Genomic DNA, 14,001 nt, shown 5'->3' with positions numbered 1-14,001 from the left:
ATTTACAGTTATGAAGTAACAACAAAATTAATTTTATGGTTAGGGTCACCACAACATGAGGAACTGTATTAAAGGGTTGCAGCATTGGGAAGACTGAGAACCATCGCTCTAGAGTCACCTAGGAGATTTGCTTCCAGGAGAGCATGAGAGGGATCGTCTAGGCTAGCCTCTGGGTGTACTTGCGGAAGATTAGCTACATTAGGATACTTGAAGTGGAATACAGGCCCATCCAAATGTGGGCCTAGAGTCCTAGGCTGAGCTAAAAGAAGCGAGCAAGGTGAGCATCAGCATTCCTGTCTCTAATTCCTGGCTGTGGATTCATGTGAGCACTTGTTCCAGTCTGCTGAGGCTGTAACTTCTGCCATTATAGACTGAACCCCGGAACTGTGAGCCAAACCAGCCCTTTCTCCCTAAAGTAGCTTTTGTCTGGGCATTCTATCACCATGATAAGACAAATTACTAAGACATCAACTGAAGATGTTTCTCTTTTTTTAATCCTCAGTGTAAAAATGGACAAAGTAGGGAGTACAAAAACTTTCTCTTGTTTCGGAAAGATTAGGACCAATGAACTCAAAATATTGTTCAAATGATATTGTCACTGCTTTCGTAGATCTTAGCCCCTTCCATTCTTCTAGCTCCATATTTTGGGGTATCGCCCTTGGGTCAGGAAAAGAGAAGAGAGGAAAAGCTCTGGCTCTGTACAACATAGAGCAAGGACATGAGTAGTCCTTGTGTCTTAACTTCCTCATCTGCAAAATGAGTTCAACCATTCTTACGCACTGCGTTAAGGGATACAATGCCCGATGCCTGGCACACAGTAAGTGTTTGAAAATTGTTGCTGCCAGAAACCACAGGAAGACTCTCCCATTATAGAGGCATGGGGAGAGAGGATGCTGAGAGGGAGGGTGCAGCTAAGATGCAGGTCATAGAAAGCCTTCCTTCATCTACAGGGTTCCTTATGTTCTTAAATGAAGTACTTGACATCAGTACTTGACTGGCTTAATTAGGAAAGAACAGTTTAATTATTCAATTACACTCTTTTAAAAGGGGCTTCTTAAACTTGAAAAACATTCAGAATCCTTTTTAAGCCTATCTTTTCTAAGTTGCACAGACAATTTTAATACTTATCAGAGAGGGGAGAACAAAATGAAATAAAAATTGAAAGTTAAATCATGATCGTTGAAATATCCAACAGAGACAACGACAGAGGACAGCTACTGTTTATGATTTAAAAAAACAAAACAAGTTACTTATGCAATAAAATTTCCCTTATTCAATAAGAGCTAGGTCTCATTCTAGATGTCCCACCCCAAGCTGGTGCCCAGGCCTGCTAGTGGATGCCCAGTGCAACAGGCAGCCTTACCGGGAGACTGGAGTCATAGTTGGCATGGGCTGGCGCATGAATGTTGAGGTACAGACAGTCTTCTGAGACTTCAAAGTTAGGGTAATGCACTTGGAGTACTTTTTGATATATGGCGAGCCACTCTGGGTTCTGAAAGCACCTGAGAGAGAGAGAGAGAGAGAGAGAGAGAGAGAGAGAGAGAGAGAGAGAGAGAGAGAATCTTCACAATCTATGTCAGCATGACTTCCTTGGGACAGAGGCAAGACGCAGTCATCTTTTCTGAGCCGAGAGGCATGTCAGGATTATTAGCATAAAATCTGATTGTGCCCCAGGCCCCTCCTTTCAGAAATAGGCAGACTAGCTAAAAATTGATGATTTCCTTTTATCCAGTTCCTGGATAAGAAAGCTCATTTTCCAAAATAGTTGTATCATTAACAGCAAGGACACCCCTGCCTATACCCACCACTGAGTTCTCTCCCATCAGTCTTCTTCATCCAGAAGGGCAAAGGCATCCTCCTGCAGCCTCCATACCAGGAATCCAGAGAGACGCAGAAGGCTCTAGCACCCAGGCTTTGCTCCTTCTGCCTGGATAGCTTCTCTCAGTATATTCTGGCTCAAAGTCATCCATCCCTCTCTTTCAGATTCAGTCCAAATACCGCTCCTCCAGGAAGCCTTCCGAGATTTCTCTGCGTGACCATAGCTCTTCTTTAGAAACACCCACAGAGTGTGCATTGTGCCCTCCAGCTTGCCCCAGGTTTGTGCATCACATTCTGATCTCCAACTCATCTGTGAGCAGCTGAAAAGCCTGTGAGTCTGGATTAATCATGGTCTCTAGCACAGAGTCCTACGCACGCCAACAATGAGAATGAGTACATTTGATCTTAGCCAGAGGGCTAAAGGGCGACCAGAGACACTGAGTGTGTGGGTGTTTCTGCCGTACCTACGTGCTCGGTTATTGTTAGTTGTTTTCTTGACAGACGAGTGGACACTAGTGAGGAGTGAGAAACCACCCCTGGAATATATTCCTTTTGGGGTGTTTATGCTCCTGGCTCCTTTGTATGTTGTCCTTCATAAATTCGGGTCCCATTGCTTTCCACAAAGGCAGCCCGACCTTTCCTAAAAGCTGGGCTGGATGGTTCTCGGCTCTCTTAGTTGCTTTCTCTGCCCTCTGATGGTTGCCTTGGCTCCCTACATTTTAATTATCAACTATTTTTCTCTGTCCTCCACCATGACTGGTCTACATGCTCCTTGAGTCCCCAACACACAATGACCCTATGTTTTCCTCAACTTTATAATGTGAGAAATCTATATGTAGTCCACAAACACCAGGCTTCCAATGAGGAGTTTTGACCTTTATCTTCATGTGGGCCAGGACCCGAGATGCTCAGTTTGTAGGTAAATGGCCATAGTGTCACAGGGGCGCATACCCATGTATTACATGGTTGGGGATGGTATAGGGTAGGATAGGTAAGGTAGATGAAGTGAACATAGTTTCAATTTATAATGTCTTAGAATGTAATCTCTTTGTAAACTAAGAATATCATTAGTCCACTGTGGCAATCCCCAAGTCCTAATGATATCCAACTCTGGAGTTGGTTCTGAATGAGTTGAATGAATAAATAAACAAACAAATAATCAACTAATAGTTTTTTCATGTTATTTTCAGTCCACAAGTGAACCACATGAAGTCATCTTTTGGGGTGTTGTGAATGTCCTGGTACCAAGGTCTTCCTTTAGCCCCATATGACCCCAACCTAAGAACTTCACAAAACCAGAACTGGACAACCCTGGGATCTTCACGTCTTGTTGCTACATACAGTGCTCTATCGCTCTTCCACAGCTAACGTGGGAACTGCTTAGCTAGCTAGCCTTGAAACTCTTCACTGGCTGGAAGCTACCCACCTCCCAGGCCCCTTGTGTTGCAGAGACATTAGTGATGGTTAATCTTCATTGTAGCTGGATTTGGGATCACCTAGAAGGTGCTCCTCTGGGAGGATCTACCCCAATGTGACCTATGGGCTGAGGGCTCATGGTAAAGAAAAAAAGGAGAAAATAGCAGAAGCATAGCCTACTCTCTGCTTTCTTATCTGCCCAGGTGTGTGGAGCCCCAGCTGCAGCTTCCTGCCACTGCAGACGCTGCTATACTAGTGGCACCTGCTCAAACTATGGACCAAAAAGAGCCCTTCCTCCCTTAAATCGTTTTCAGTCAGAATTTGGTCACAGAGACTAGAAAAGTAACTAATACAGCGGCCATGGTGTCATGGCACAAACATTTATGGAGTTCCCACTGTGGTCCTGGCCTTGCATTAAGCCCAGCTGAGACTACGGGAATTAAACACACACACACACACACACACACACACACACACGAGCACGCTGCGGTTCTGCTCTCTGAATCCCACATCCATACTGACCACAAAGGCCAGCCCAGAGTGAAGGTCACACAGAAACACTAAGAAAGTCTTTCATTGAACGATTTGGGAAGCTCATCACAGCACTTCCTACACCTGCTCGGGGTTCAGAATCCCACAAAGCTTTCAGAGCTTCCAGACTCTTGAGCCCAGCTTACAGGGTTCTGATTCATGAAGCTTAGGAGAGGCCAAAAAACACATACAATTCTAACAAGCCTCCAGCAGTTCTCCTGAGCAGCCGGCATGGGAGCCCCGACCGAGACACTCACCGAGGTCTGTGGTCCTCCCACTCCCATGGCCATCTTTCCTCTCCTCTGCCCCTGAACTTCATGACCTATATTCCCCCTCAGCAATCTCTCCCAGTCCCCAAAACCACAGGGCACAGTGACTTACAAACTGGGATAGGAGGTGGCTTCTCTCAAGTCAACCCAGGGGACCGCAGGCTGTGGACTGGAAAATCGCAGGGCTCCAAGAGGTGGTGCAGCGAAAGGGATCCCCAGGAACACGTTCACAGGTTCGAGGCTTCCCAGCACAGTGACTTGTTTCCCCTTGACCCATCCTAGCTTGGTGTACCTTTGTGGCTCTTCAGCCCCAGACCCTGAGGAAACACACAAGGGAGAACTGAGAAGCAGGCTAGAAAGAAGGAGACAATCGGCTACCCCAGGGCTCCCTTCTGGGTGGGCATCCACTCAGTGGCCACAGTAGCTGGGACTTTCTCTTTGGCTCAAGGTCCTCTGCTTTCGAGATCATTTGAGAAGCCACCACCACGGGGACCTGCCTCAGTTGCTTCTGAGCACCCACCACCACCTCAAAGACCTTGGGGAGAAGCTTTTCATCTACACCAAAGTTGTCCCTTTCCTTGAAGCTCTGTAGATGCCCCGATCCTGCCAAACTGATTGCTGGATCTACCACCCTCTAGTCATTCCCATGCTCACCAGAGACCACCACATGTCAATCATCGCCTGCAGTTACTGGATGGCATTTTTTTTAACAAACTAAATTACCTTTAACTTTTGGTTTAGAGGACTCCTGAGCAATAGTATCGATTGTGTTGTTGTTTGTATAAGTTAGGTAGCTGCTTAGGTTACATATGAAAATGAAAATAGATTAGTGAGAGCGGCAAAAAGTTTTCGTGTTGATGACCGCTGGAATCAGCTCTTATACTTCCAATAGCTTGAAGATGGTGCTTTGGGTGACTAAGCATGCAAGCATCTTGGATTTTGCACAGAAGATGAAGCCTTGAATTACTTACTTAGCAGGACCCAGGAGTCTTGGCACTATCTGCTCTGTCCCTTGTGCAAGTCCTGTCTCCACAGTCAACTCCACAGAGCACGGACTCCAGTCTACACACACCCCCAGTGCCCAGGATGGTGCCTTTCCTTACTGGGTGTGAGGAACCGCAAGGACAGAGGCAATCCCTTCTGACTGTCTGCCTCTGAGAAGGAGGCTCTGGCCCCAAACTTTCAATAGCATTGGACACTGAAGCTCCAAGGGTCTACATAGCCCACAATGGGTCCCCCAAAGACCTCTGGGAAATATGTCTATTTCCCCTAGTAGAAAGTGCTACTCCTTTCCCACATCCTGAAAACCCTGGCCATCTCACCCCTGATGATGACTGCAAAGATCCAAATGACCCAGATTAGGGCCTGTCCAGGGTGCACCCAATCCCCACACATCTGGTTGGCCTGCCTGAACAGTCTGGATGTCCACAGCGGCTTCTGGCCTCAGAGAACTTCAGTCAGGAACAGGTAAGACACTGGATGCAGAAGTCATGAACAGCATCAAAGCAAGAGTTTCAGAGAATTGGCCAAGCGAGACATTCCTGTTCTGATTTATATACAGAGTGGGTAATGATTAACACCTGTGCTGAGAAAAAGCGTATTATTGACTTGGAACTCAAAGGATAGCAGAAGTTGAAAAGACTCTCAGGAACCACTAAGCCAGGGTTCTCAAACACAGGTGCTGTGTGGGTCAGACATACTCCCTTTGCTGTACCAGAACACCCAACTTACAGAAAGTAAGGGAAGGTTTGTTTGTGCTTATGACTTAAAAGGCTCATGGCAGCTGACCCATGTGGTGGTGGGAGGTTTCATCATGATAAGCTGAAAGCAGAGAAAGGGACACAGGAAGGGACCACACACAAGACATCCTCAAGGACCTTCCCTAAGTGAACCACTTCCTCCAGCTGTTCCATCTCCGAAAGTTCACAGTTTCTCAACATAGCACCACCAGCTGGAAACGCCTGATCCTGGAGGAGATATTTGATATATTCAAACTATGACCAATGCCTCCAGAAACCAGGAAGGCAACAAATTAGCAGAGAATGGGGATTACTAGGAGAGAGACAAGGACAGTGGCAAACCTAACAAAATGTATGTTTGCTCAAGTTATACTGACTTCTCAGCTGCAGTACCCATTTGCTTTATGGCAATGTTGTAGCTCATTTTTTTTTAAAAAAAAAAAAAAACACAGTTTCAATTTTTAAATTAATGCTGTGTACTTAATATAGCATTTTTCTCCTATGAATTGTCTCTTGAGTCAACCCTCTGTAATTACAGTCTATACCCATGTTTTCCAGTCTATATAATATGGAACAAGTTCAGAGAGGTGGAGTTATGGTACCAATGTCTTTGGCATTCTGGTTGCTTAGCACAATGCTCTTTCCTATGAGTCCAGGCTCTGGGAAAATGCTGGTGGATCCCGGGGATCCAGAGCAAGAACTCATCTGCCCCATGGCTTCATGCATCACTTAGTCCAGGACCTCAAATGGGGCTTCCAAGTGCTTGAAGACTAGGTGGGTGCTTGTTAAAAACTCATCCTCCTATCCCCTGGAGATTCGGGTACCAGGCCCTATTATTGGAAAACCAAAATAGTAGGTTTGGGAAGTATCCATCAAATGCACAGATTTCTGAGTAGTTGTCTCATGAATATTCATACAGTGAGTCCTGAGCAAGTATTATGTTCCTACTGGATACTGAATTCTGTTAAAAAAAATAGTAAAGGATTTTTCAAGGCAGAGCCAGAGAGTGGTGGATGCACTTTGCTCAAAAGGAGGCACTCCATAAATCTGTGAATATTTGAATTGCTCCAGAGGGTCCTCTTGTCCCTGCTCCCCACTCCACTCCCATGCACTGCTGCTTCACCACAAAGTCCAGAAAAAAGACTGTGGAATCCATGTTTGGTTCCAGATTCAGGAGAAAAAAAAACTCTTATGTTTTAAGCTAACATTAAGAAGCACTTGGGACTGGAGTGATGGCTTAGCAGTCGTGGTGGTTTGAAAGAAAATGGGCACTCTTAGGAGGTATGGCATCATTGAAGTATGTGTGGCCTTGTTGGAGGAAATGTGTCACTGGGTGTTGACTCTGAGGTCTCCTATGTTCAAGCTACTCCTGGTAATACAGACCACTTCCTTTTGCCTATAAGATGTAGGACTCTCAGCTACTTCTCCAGCACCATGTCTGCCTACACACCACCATACTCCCAGCCACCATGCTCACCTCCATGACAGTAATGGACTAAACCTCTGAGCTGTAAGTGAGCCACCGTAATGAAATGCTTTCCTTTATAAGAGTTGTCGTGGTCATGTTGTCTCTTCACCGCAATAGAAACCCCAACTAAGACAGCAGTTTAGAGTACCTATTGCTCTTGCAGAGCATCTGAGTTCAGTTCTCAGCACCCTTATCAGGCCACTCACAACTACCTATAATTCCATTTCCAAGAAATTCCACACCCTCTGACCTTCGCAGGCACCTGCACATACATGGTATACATAAACTCATGCAGGTATACACACATGCACATAAATAAAAGTACTAAATAATGATGTGTGTGTGTGTACCTTGTGTGCATGTGGGGGGGCTCCAGGGTGCCTTGCTCAGCCATCATCAGAGAAGCTTCCTCCTGCAGCAGACATTATGCAGAGAGTGAGAGACCTTGGAACACTCATCCCCAAATGAGATGTCTCCAGGGCTCAGAGAACCCCAGAGTATAAGAGCCAGAGGTGATAGAGGACACCAAGAAAACAGGGCCCTCTAAATCATTAAGACTGAAACACATATTAACTCATAGAGTCTGAGGCACCATGACCAGGGCCTGCTTGGGTCTTCACTAAATGGTCCTAGAGCTGATAAAAGTAGACACATGCTCCCGTTCCTAACCCAGAAGCTATGTCTAATTGATAATCACTTGCAAATGAAAATTTAATTTCCTCCAAGGGAGACTCACAGGGTAATAAACTACTCTTAGGGGTAGGCTGTACGCCAGCAGTAGATGGCCGAGAGAAAACAAACTCAGTGACATCTTGTGCAGTTCCTTGTCTCATAATGTCATGTTAGGGCTCTTCTTCTTTTTAACTTTATCTTGTAATTTTTATTTTAATTTTGTTTTATTTGTAATTTTTCTTCTTTCTTATTACCCTACAGGTTCTTTGTATATATATTATGAGTCAAATGATTGGGTCTCTGTTTCCTGTGTCTTCTCTTGGCTTCTTTCCTTTCTGTTTGTTTGTTTTATTCAATTCCAATGTGTTAGTTTTTGTTTTATCTTATTATATTATACTTTATTATTATCCCTTTAAAGCCTGTTTGGTTCCTAATGAGAGACAGAAAGGGGGTGAATCCAGATGGGGAGGTGGGGAGGATCTGGGAGAAGTAGAGGGAGGGGAAAACTCTAATCAAGATAAAAAAAATCTATTTTCAATGAAAGTTATATTTTCAATAAGATAATATATTTTAATATTCAAAAATAAAATATCTTCTTGAATTCCCCTTGCAACTCAGAGACCAACGGTCGACACAACTGAGGGTTAAGAACCATAAACTGCAGCTAAGGAAGAAAAGAGATGTTTGTATTAAAGCCTACTATTCAAACTGCCCGTCTTTGAGGTGATCATAACCTCTGGGGATGTGTAGGTGGAAGAATGTGGATTTCTAAAGCACCCAGGCTTGCCTGGGATGGGGTTGGGGGACTCATTTGTTTACACATAACACTGAGCATGCAAACAGTCTAATGAATGTTTACACACATGTTTGCTGCTGAGAGAATTCACTGAACGTTTTCAAGGGCTTTATTTTTGATTCATTTTTCTCATCTGAGTGGGGTTCACTGGATGCTTCAACAACACGCGTGCACGGTACACTGACTGCAGTCAGACTACCCTTATGGCTTTGTAGACTTCAAAGCGTTTGCTCAGACCCTGGTTCTACAGTAGGCGGACGAGAGTGTTTATTCCATTAGACTCTAACTCTGAGTCTACCCACGTACTAGTCTTCAAAAGGCAATAAAGTATGTGACTTTTGCCCCTGCTAGATGTTCCTGCTCGTGGCCTCACAATCCTTAGTGGAGACCTGAATTCTACTTTGATTCCCCCTCAGAATGGAAGGCATCTTTGAACAAATCCTTCCTCTCCTTTGGGCCTCAGTTTCCCAATGTTACAAATGATGACAGCTCTGCAGATGTTTAGTGATTATGTGTTCCAGGGTCACAAGCATGAGCGTGGTTTCCAGACCTGCCTGTGAGGCCACAGGAATCTGACAAAGAGTAGAGAAGCTTCCAAGAAGACATAAGTTGCCAACAGGCGGGTGACTGGTTCTAAAGGCACAAATGTTGCCACCTCAGAAGTCATGTGAGCCACAATGAAGGCCAATGCGGGTCTCTGGGGTTCATATGCACCTTGCCAGCTCCTTTAACCATCTTCTTTTCTGGTCCTTATGAATGGGCACCGTGAGGATTCTCCCTGATTGGGTATCTGTTTCCACCCTTCTCCAATTAGAAGTCAATAATTCACTCTTAAAATGTTTACGGTTACTTCCCATATTCTGTTTTGGTTTCACATGGGATACACCCATGACTACCTCTGGAGCCCCTCACTGTATGTCAGGAAACAAGGACTCTACATCAATTTATAGGAAACCCTGTAGGTACCAGGCCCCAGGTCAAAAGGCTTCTTATGTGTTATAAAATTGCCTTCTTGTACATGATGAAATTGAGGCTCTGTATGGCAGCATGATTTATCCAGTATCACACTACTGGGAAGAAACACATTTAGGCCTTGAAATGAACCTCCTTGCCTCTTAGCAGCAAATCTTACCGTCCCCAGGTGCACGCCGTAAGCAATGAGGAACAGTAAAATGAGGAAGGACAGACTGGCTTCCCATTCCACTTGACCACACTCAATTAACGTTTCAGTTGATACCACGTTCTCAGTTCTAGGTGTTCTCAGCAGCAGCAGCACAGGCCTGCGGCCCTGAGAGGCACTGGCCTTTGATCATGCCTGCCTGTTTTCCAGGTGGTTCCACTAACACCCTGAGGGAGAAAGCCCAGATGAGAACTAAGATCTCAATCTCTCAACTGGGCTCTGTGAGACTGGAATTATAAGACAGTTAGAGCCCAGAGAGTAACCCTCAGTGAAAGGACCACAGTGACAAGGAGGGCTCTGGAGGCGTTCCATCCACTCCTCAGCGACAGGACACCCGGGGAAGTTGCATTCTCTGTGCTGACAGTGCCATTGTCTATAATCTTCCTCCCTTGTTTGGTCCTTTTTCTTCCTGCTTCTTTCTCCTCCCTAAGAGCATACATAATGATTTTTTCTTTAACCTGAAGCCTTGTCTCAAGTTCTGCTGTCTATTAGGAACAGAGTATTTTCAGAGCTAGAAATAAGGTCATGCAAGCACATTTAGTGTTTATTAGAAGTCAGGATTAACCAAATCCATACAGTGCAGGTAAGTGAAGTAGGCATGGCTGTCCCCATGTCGTTTCTCTTTACTGTGTCAACGACTCTCTGAAGCTTCTCTGTCTTTAGCTGGTGGAGGAAGAAAACAGGCTCCATGTACACAGAAAAAATTGGATGAAATTTCATTGTTCCACAACAGCCACCCTAAAGGAAACTGGACAAGAGAGAAATCTCCTGGTGTCCAGTTTGAAGCAATGCACTTGGAGTTTACCTTGAACAAGAACTAAAGTGAAGCTGAGGTACAGACACACATCATTTCTGGATATTGGTGAATGAAGCAGGTTTCTCAAGAGCCCGGAAAGAGGCAGATAGGAAAAAAAAAAAAACATGGCCCAGAGGTTTGAGGAAGAAATATGTCAACCCACAATGGGAAATGAGTCCTTCCTTGTGAACCCATGTCTCATGCTGAAGAAACACTGAGTACTTTAATGATCAGTTTTTAATCTCAACTTGGCAAATCTAAAATCACCCAAAGAGGACATCTGGGAATATTGATGAGAAATTATCTCAATTATCTTAATTGGTAGAGGAAGACCTACCTACTGAGGTCAGTGCCATCTGCTGGATTTGGGATGGATGGTGGTAGGGTGTCTTGGGTATTCCATATAAATACTCTGGACCTGAATGAACTCCACGTTGGGCTGAAGCAGGATTGAGGCAACAAATTCCACAGGAGTGGGACTGAACCAGTTACTTAGGCTGGAGTGGGCCTGAGGAAACAAGTTCCATGGGAGGGGGAGCCAAGAGCCAATCAAGTCCTAGGACACTGGCGGACCAGGATTGAGCCAGCAAACTGGTCCAGAGCAAACCAGAAACAGTGAACTCCACCAGAATAGGTACAGGGGAGTAACCACTGAGCAAGTGAGCCAGAGCCAGAGACTTCTGAGGGTCTGGATGTGAATATGGGACCTTCAAGGGAGTAGACCTAAGGCAGGACCCCTATGGGTCTGGGTGTGAGTCTAGGACTTCCAAGGAACTAGGTCTGAGCCAGGACCTCTGCCAGTCTGGGCATGAATCTGGGACCTCTGAGGGAGTAGGCAGGAACCAAAAATCTCTGCAGGGCCAGGCGTGAGCCTGGGACCTCAGAGGGAGTAGGCCTGAGCCAGGACCTCTGTGGGTCCAAGCTTGAGTCTGGGACCTCTGAAGGAGTAAGCCTGAGCCAGGTACTCTGTGGTTTTGGGCTCACCCAACCCTGGGAACTCCAAGACAGTAGACCAGAGCCAGAGAACTTTGCAAGACCAACTCCAAGCCAGGGACCTCTGCAGGTGTGGATCAAGCCCAGAATTTACAGAAACAGGTCAAAGCCAGTAACTTAGGCTAAAATAGGCCTGAGACAGCAAACTCCCAGGGAATGGAGCAAAGCCCAGGAGCACTGAGCAATCTCCAGGAACACAGAGTAGCCAACAGGGTAACTAGAACTGTGGCACTGACAGTACCATAAAACAACCATCTGAGCTTTGGATTTAGTGGCACCTAGAGGATTAATCAACATAATCTCAGACAGCCCCAACCACACCTATAAGAGGAAAAGATGAGTAGGAAAGGTAAGAACACACACAACACCACAAAGAACAACACAACACCTGTAAAACATAAGGCTCTACAACACCAAGACTTGAACAACCAAATATAGATGAAGCAGAAGAAAATGACCCAAAAAATAACTTCAGGAGAATGTTTGAAACTTTAAAAGAGGAAATGAGAAATTCCCTCAAAGAAATGGAGAAAAAGACAAACAAAAAATTAGAAGACATCAGCAAATCCCTTAAAGAAAACCAAGAAAAAGAAACCAAACATATGAAATAAACTATTCAAGACTTAAAAACTGAAATAGAGACAATAAATAAAACACAAGTTGAGAGAATAATAGAAATAAAAATCATGAAAAAATGATCAGGAACCACAAACACAAGCACGAACAGCAGAATACAAGAGACAGAAGAGAGACTCTCAAGTGCTGAAGATACAATAGAGAAAATAGACTCATCAGTTAAAGAAAACATTAAATCTAACAAAAGTTTATCCCAAAATATCCATGAAATATGGGACACCATGGAAAGGCCAAATCTAAGAATAATCGGTATAGAAGAAGAAGTTCAACTCAAAAGCACAGAAAATTTATTTAACAAAATCATAGAAGAAAACTTTCCCAACCTAAAGAAAGATATGCCTATGAAGATACAAGAAGCTTACAGAATACCAAATAGACTGGATCAAAAAAAAAAAAGTCCCCTCGCCACATAATAATCAAAACACTAAACATACAGAGTAAAGAAAGAATATTAAGAGCTACAAAGGAAAAAGGCCAAGTAGCATATAAAAGTAGACCTATCAAAATTACATCTGACTTCTCATTGGAGACAATGAAAGCCAGAAGGGTGTGGTGAAGCATTATCCAGACATTAAAAGACCATAAATGCCATCCCAGACTACTATACCCAGAAAAACTTTCAATCACTATAGAAGGACAAAACAAGATATTCCATGACAAAATCAGATTTAACCAATACCTAGCCACAAACCCAGCCCTACACAAAATACTAGAAGGAAAACTCCAACCCAAGGAAGTTGGCTACACCAACAAAAACACAGACAATTGATGATCTCATAGCAGAAAATCCCAAAGAAGGGGGAAACACACAAAGTAACATCACCAACAATGAAAACTAAATTAACAGGAGCTAGCAATCACTGGTCATTAATATCCCTTAATATACGTGGACTCAACTCACCTATAAAAAAGGCACAGGCTAACAGATTGAATACAGAAACAGAATCCAACTTTCTTCTGCATACAAGAAACACATCTCAACCTCAAAGACAGACATTGTCTCAGAGTAAAGGGTTAGGTCAAATAGACCTAAGAAACAATCTGGTGTAGCTATCCTAATATCTAACAAAATAGACTTCAAACTAAAATTAATCAAAAGAGACAAAGAAGGGCATTTCATATTATTCTCAGGAAAAATCCATCAAGAGGAAATCTCAATACTAAACATCTATACCCCAAATACAAGGGCACCCTCATTTGTAAAAAGAAACACCTCTAAAGCTTAAATCATAATTAAACCCCACACACTAATAGTGGGAGACTTCAACACTTACAACTTATAAATGAGTAAGCATTTAAAGATTCATTATTTTAGCATTGTAGAAGTTCTTTCAGAAAATAAAATTAATGGATAATGTTTTGTGATGGCTAATGTTGATTGTCAATTTAATTGAGTGGATACACGCCTAGGAGATTAGAAAAGCATGCCTGGGTTAGGGAGGTGAGGTCATTTCCATGAGAAGTGGGATCATGAAGCCTCCTGCCTAGTGAATACATCTATCCTATGATGGATATCCTTTGTTGGGAGGTAGTGAAAGACGGGAAGTAGAATTTAACTCAAGGTAGTAGTCACTGTCTTCCTTGGCTGCTATATTTTGTCCTACCCCTTCCTCATAGTCTTTTTCTTTGCTTCCTGGGCACCATGTATGAATTGTTCAGCTCTCCCAAGCCTCTCCACCGCAATGGA

General features: G+C 44.0%; 1 protein-coding gene across 2 annotated transcripts in view; it reads right to left on the bottom strand.

Moving 5' to 3' along the window:
• Ces5a (carboxylesterase 5A) overlaps positions 1–14,001 on the bottom strand; it is a 138,129-nt gene that overhangs the window by 21,519 nt on the left and 102,609 nt on the right. The window contains exons 1-3 of one of the 2 annotated variants that reach the window (XM_075976915.1): positions 5,357–5,491; positions 4,147–4,351; positions 1,364–1,502 (exon numbers count right to left, since the gene is read on the bottom strand). In XM_075976915.1, coding sequence (XP_075833030.1) covers positions 1,364–1,502; positions 4,147–4,351; positions 5,357–5,429 — 417 coding nt within the window. In that variant the 5' untranslated portion in view covers positions 5,430–5,491. Of the gene's footprint in view, positions 1–1,363; positions 1,503–4,146; positions 4,352–5,356; positions 5,492–14,001 lie in introns of those variants that run through there. The other variant, XM_075976914.1, reaches the window with a different exon arrangement.

This window comes from Microtus pennsylvanicus, chromosome 6, assembly GCF_037038515.1.
Source record: "Microtus pennsylvanicus isolate mMicPen1 chromosome 6, mMicPen1.hap1, whole genome shotgun sequence".
NCBI lineage: Eukaryota > Metazoa > Chordata > Mammalia > Rodentia > Cricetidae > Microtus > Microtus pennsylvanicus.
Note: the sequence above shows the minus strand (reverse complement) of the source record. Positions and strands in the feature narration are given on the sequence as shown.